Source organism: Quercus suber, unplaced genomic scaffold (genome assembly GCF_002906115.3).
Source record: "Quercus suber isolate HL8 unplaced genomic scaffold, Cork oak 2.0 scaffold_21, whole genome shotgun sequence".
NCBI lineage: Eukaryota > Viridiplantae > Streptophyta > Magnoliopsida > Fagales > Fagaceae > Quercus > Quercus suber.
In genome coordinates, this window is record NW_027069486.1 from 1817381 (window position 1) to 1823104 (window position 5724).

A 5724-nucleotide genomic window follows, 5' to 3' on the forward strand; every position below is an offset into this window, starting at 1 on the left:
ATTTGTGGACAAATTTAGAAATTCATTTTCAGAAATTGTTTTTGGTCACGTTAGGCTCAAAATTCGAAAGCCCTAAGGCCTAAGCACAAGCTTTTCTAGGGGGAGAAAGAAAATTTATCCCAAAAAAAAAGAAAAAAAAGAAAAGAAAGGAAGGTGTTTGAAACTTGGATAAAGGATTGTCATGGTCTGATCAAGTTGATACTATGATACCGAGATAGTGAGGCTCATCCTGGTCTGATCAAGTTGGATAAAGGATTTTTATGGTCCATCTGCCCAGACAAGACTAATGATACTATCTTGGGCCCAAATTCAGCCCATAACATATTGTTGTTCCTATAATGTTTGAAACATTAAGGCTGTGTTTGTTTCGTGTAAAACGTTTTTCGGAAAATGCATATTTTTCGGAAATGTTATTTTCCGAAAAAGGAAAATATTTTTAAGTGTTTTGTTGAATTATGAAAATTGTTGTGGAAAATATTTTCATGTGTTTGGATGTATTCTAAAAATGTTATTTTCCGGAAAATTTTTCACATTTTCTCAGCATCCAAACAAATTTTATTACAAAAAATTTCAACATCACACCTTCTACTTATAAGCTATGTAGGGAAAGACAATGGCTTTTAACAGTATCCTCAGCTGTCAATCATCAAGAATCTTCCCCCATTTTCTACCTTATAAGCTATGAAGCAAAGGAGTACCACAATTCTAATGCAAATAAATTTTTTGCTTCAAGATCTCAGAATTCTAAGACCTTTTCTAAATTTCTTCTTTATACGATGACTCTAATTTTGATAAGGTAGTTTTGCACATTGAGTTTGATTGGATAATTTTAAATGTGTTTTTTTTTTAGAAACAAATGCACAAAATTTTTATTAAAAAAACACACACACACACAACACACAAAAGGAAGAGGATGATTTTAAATTTGTGTTTAGGGTACTTAAGTCTGGAATCTCATAATTTTGGGATTTTGTATGCTTTAAAGTTAGAATATCTTCCAATTGTGTCCTGACTAATTTGTGTATGAATATTCCATCTAATTTGAATTTTTTTACCCAAAACTCCTCCACTAGGAGACTACAAGAATGATGTTGTTTCTGGAACTACAGCAACAATATTCTACAATAATTCATGTAATAATTCCAGCAGTACCTATGCAAAATTCTCTGTTAGGTTGCGTTTGAATTGGGAGTAAATCATTTCCGGAAATGATTTTTGACATTTTCGCGTGTTTGGGTGTTCCGGAAAATTCTATTTTCCGGAAAATCACTTCCAAATTTTCCGTTACCCAACGGAAATCAATTTCAGTACCTATTTTCACTTCAAAGTGTTTCCGGAAAAAATTGAGAGAGAGAGAGAGAGAGAGAGAGAGAGAGAGAGAGAGAGAGAGAGAGAGGAAGACGAGAGAGAGGAAGGAAGAAACGGAGCGACCCACGTCGACCCACGAAGACCCACGACCCACCGCCACTCGCCGTCGACCCACGAAGACCCACGACCCACCGATCTTCGACCCAGACCGAGACCGACGACCCATCGCCTTCGACCTTCGACCGACGAACCATTGCGTTCGACCTTTGACTTCGAACCATCGCCTTCGACCTCGACTTCGAACCATCGCCCTCGATCTCGTCAACCTTCGGTGCTCTTCGCACCGCCGCGCCGTCGATCATCGTCTTCCTCGATCTCTCCCTTTTTTTTTTTTTTTTTTTTTTTTTTTAAGTTTGATTGTTGTTTTTTTTTTTTTGATGAACTGATTGTTGTTGTTGTGGTTGTTGTGTTGTTGTTGCCGGAATTTGGTGTTGTTGTTGTTGTTGTTGTTGTGTTGTTGCCGGAATTTATTGTTATTGTTGTTGTTGTTGTTGTTGTTGTGTTGTGTTTTTATTGCCGGAATTTGTTGTTGAATTGGTTGTGATGTTGAAATTTTTTGTAATAAANGCCACTTTTTTTTTCATGGCTATATGATGGACTCCCCAAATTTTTTTTTTTTTTTTAATTTTAAAAGTCCGTATTTACACAAAATGGTCCTTAAAATAAAAAATTTTAATTAAAGGCTAATAAAAAAAAATCGTTTAGCCCATCAAAATCACCATGCCAATGATGATCCTAAGCTTAGGAATGTGGAAATTCTCTAGATGGTGGTTTGCATAAATTTTAGCAAATTTAAATTTCCATCGGAAAGGAGTATTTTTTTTTTTTTTTTTTTTTGATGGGGAAAGGAGTAACTTGAATTTAGAATCCTTTCTTGCCTACATTAAAATGGATTAGGATCAGGTACAATTACCTCTCCACTCACAAACATTTTTATTATTTTACCTTTTAAGTTTAACTTTTTTACTTTTTTTCGCTTATTATTATTATTATTTTTTTATTTCAGGGTTAAAATTGAAAATTGCTTTTTCCACCTTTGATAGTTTGATTATATTTTCCCTTAAGATCTCTATTGATAGATAATAACGTAATTTTGACTTATACCACATATCCACCAAAAAAAGAAGAAGAAGAAGGTAATTTTGAATTATATCATCCTTTTAGATAAAATGGTGGAATGACAAAGTTTCTGTCATGCTTGGCAATTGGCACAAAGAGCCCTCCACAACCACATATCGAGCCAAGTTTAGAGAAAAAAGGGATAAATCTCACCAAATTCATTTAGCAACAGACATCGACCCCTCGAGAACAAAAAAATCAGCTGCTAATAATAGTAATTCAAAGAAGGAAAATGAGCAAAGATTTTTTTTTTTTTTTTTTTGCTCAATAGTAAAATATGAAAGACTTGTGGCCTACACAATTTGATCAAGAGAAGGGAACTGAAGACTTTTATAGGTGGTGAACCCTCCATCTACAACCAAGTTATGACCTGTTACATACTTGGCTTCGTCTGATGCCAAGTACAAGGCAGCTCGGGCCACATCTATCTCTTCACACTTAGCCCCCATGAGCTCCCCAAGCCCATTCACAACTTTAATTACTTGCTCCTCTGTTGCACCTGGGTAAAATTTGGCTATTTGGCCCATAGTCATTGGTGTGGGAATTGGGCCTGGTGAAATGCAATTGATTCGGACCCCACTTCGACATAGCTCACTGGCAACAGACTTCACAACCCCAGGTATTGTATACTTGGATATTGTGTATGGATGTGGCCCAAGCCCACCCATTAGTCCACTTATGCTAGATATGCATAGAATGGACCCCGACCCCGTAGGTATCATGACTCGTGCCGCATGCTTTATTCCTGCAACCATACCTCGGACGTTGATTTGCATAACCCGGTCGAACTCGGTGAGGTCGAGGTCAACAATGCTCGGGGGGATTGACGGGCCTGTTATTCCGGCATTGTTGTACATTATGTCGAGTTTTCCATGACGGGACACAGCAATGTTTACGGCTTCCTCTACTTCAGACTCATCCCTCACATCACATTGGACAAAGTGGGCAGCAGGGCCCAGCTCACTGGCAACTTTTGGGCCAAAGTGAGTGTCTATATCAGCAATGATGACTTGGGCCCCATTTTGGATGAATTCTTGAGCTGTTGCCTTACCAAGCCCACTTGCTGCCCCTGTTATTAGGGCTACTTTTCCTTCTAGCCTGCTTTCGGAGAGAAATAATTAGTGTCAATCATGGGCTTTTTATGAATAAATGTGATGGAAGACAAATTTAGTCGAGCTGTTTGAGAAATAGCTACCTAAGTTTATGTTAAAAACAGAAGGAAAAAAATGATGATGTTGATGATAATGCCGAAAGCCAAAGTCCAATCAAGTTTGAAATTATTTTGAGAGGCTCATGATGTTGTGGACAATTTTTCCTCCCGAATCGCCAAAACATATTTGAATTTTACTTAACTCACTAGTCATGAGAAAGATAAAGTAAAATCTTTTTACATTTTGGAGATTAAAAACAGGCCGTAAAATTTGGCCAATCTTGATTTTGCACGTGGCATTACAGTACAATCGATTTTAATTTTGATATGTTAGACTTAGGTGTGAGAATTGTAAAGTGAACACCTTCTACTTCCCTCTTCTTTTATGTCTTAAAATATATATATATATATATATATAAAACAAGATTTAACAAGTTTCGAAGTGAAGGGAAAAAAAAAATTGTCAGATCAACTATCAATGTACGCCACCATTTTTTTTCTTTTAGACTCCGAAATACTTTGTGTCATATACCAATCACATTGAGGAATAGGAAGACACTACTGTATATAATGGAATTTTTTGCAGTCAGTTACAACCATGTCTACAAGCATTGAATTTCAATTTCTTGAATCTGACACAAAATTAAAAGGCGTCATCTAATGGGTCTGATTCAAAGAACAAGCCTGAGAGAAACTGAATAAAGTGGATTCAAGTCGTCCAAATCAATTAAGAATGACAAGCAAAAAATCAATAATTGTGGTCAATTATTGATATAATTATATAGGGCGTCTTGGACTAGCATGATGTAAATGACAACTTCTTTTTCGGCATTGTTTTTTGTACGGTCCCTCGATGTTTACCTAAAAAAAGGTTTGTGGTCCATATCTAATGTTTAATTGTGACAATTTAATCTGAAAGAATAATATATGGGTTCAATTTGCTCTCAAATATATCTATTACTGACAGCACTTCATTGTTTTTTACTGAGAATTTGCTATGTGAATAATTGTAAAATTATGGAAAAAGTTTATGCATATAGACTTATTGTAATTTGAGACTATAACACTTAATCCAATCAAATTAATATTCAAACTAAATAGTAAATATTCATTTAGAGATCTTTAAAAGGTTTAGCTTATGATTTTTATTTTTTATTTTTTTTTAATTTGCATAGGTTAAAAATTAAAGAAATGAAAAACAACTACACCTACAACAAGAAGAAAATTTCATTGCAAGTTTCTAACATCATATTTGAGTTATTACAAGGACTTCTCTATCCTCCTTCTTCTTCATGTCTTTGAAGAACTATGAAGGCTTGAGACATGTTTTAGAATTTTGTACCTTGCTAATCATCAAAATGAAGAGAACAAATTAGGTAGAGGTGGAATTTTGTGAACTTACCTTCCTCTGCTTCCCGTTGAAAAAAATCTCGTACGCTTAGAAAGCAAATCAGCGGTGACAAACTTGAAGTCTCTGTAAATGGCCAATATAGCTAAAACCCTTTACTAATCACAAAGTATAATTCTAAGTTCTACATAAAAAAAACTGACAACAGAAACAAAAATATGGAGAAGTAAAGAGCAAAGGAACTAATTTGAGCTCTAAACCTTGAACACCTGGCTAATGATCTGAGCATATTGGCTGCTGAGAACGATGGAAGAGCACTAGAGAAGTGTAGCTGGATCTCACAAAACGGAGAGAAGAGAAGCAGTGTATTTATTGGAGGAGAAAGAAAGCGATTTTTTTTTGTAGCTGGTATTAGACACGCATTTCCATGCACGGGAGAGAGAGAAATAGAGAGAGAGAGAGAGAGAGCGTCTGTGAGAGGAAAGGACTTGAAGTTCAACATGGCTTAGCATCTGTGACCTGTCATATTTATTGGTCCTTGAGTGTGAAACGGTCAAGAAAATTAATGCATAGGAAGTGTATTTGTATATTATTTATTTGCTGAAAATTAAAAATTTATTATTAAAAATATTATAGTAAAATAATTTTTAAAAATATAAATGATGTTGTGAGACTTAAAAATGTATTAGCATGTATATTTTTGTGTTTTTGGCTGAATTATAAATAGTATCGTAGAACT

The 5724-nt window shown here is 35.1% G+C and overlaps 1 protein-coding gene across 4 annotated transcripts; it reads right to left on the reverse strand.

The window, feature by feature from the left end:
* Positions 1-2488: 2488 nt before the first annotated feature.
* On the reverse strand, positions 2489-5484 carry LOC112009020 (secoisolariciresinol dehydrogenase). 4 transcript variants are annotated; one of them, XM_065764011.1, is made up of 3 exons: positions 5255-5484; positions 5040-5111; positions 2489-3585 (listed from the first exon to the last, which is right to left on the reverse strand). In XM_065764011.1, the coding sequence occupies exons 1-3, from the start codon at positions 5272-5274 to the stop codon at positions 2781-2783; spliced, it is 897 nt and encodes a 298-aa protein (XP_065620083.1). In that variant the 5' UTR covers positions 5275-5484; the 3' UTR covers positions 2489-2780. The 4 variants fall into 4 exon arrangements, with proteins under 4 accessions (XP_065620083.1, XP_065620080.1, XP_023897138.2 ...); XM_065764008.1 differs by having other exon boundaries at positions 2489-3588; XM_024041370.2 differs by having other exon boundaries at positions 5246-5484.
* Between the last annotated feature and the right edge of the window lie 240 nt (positions 5485-5724).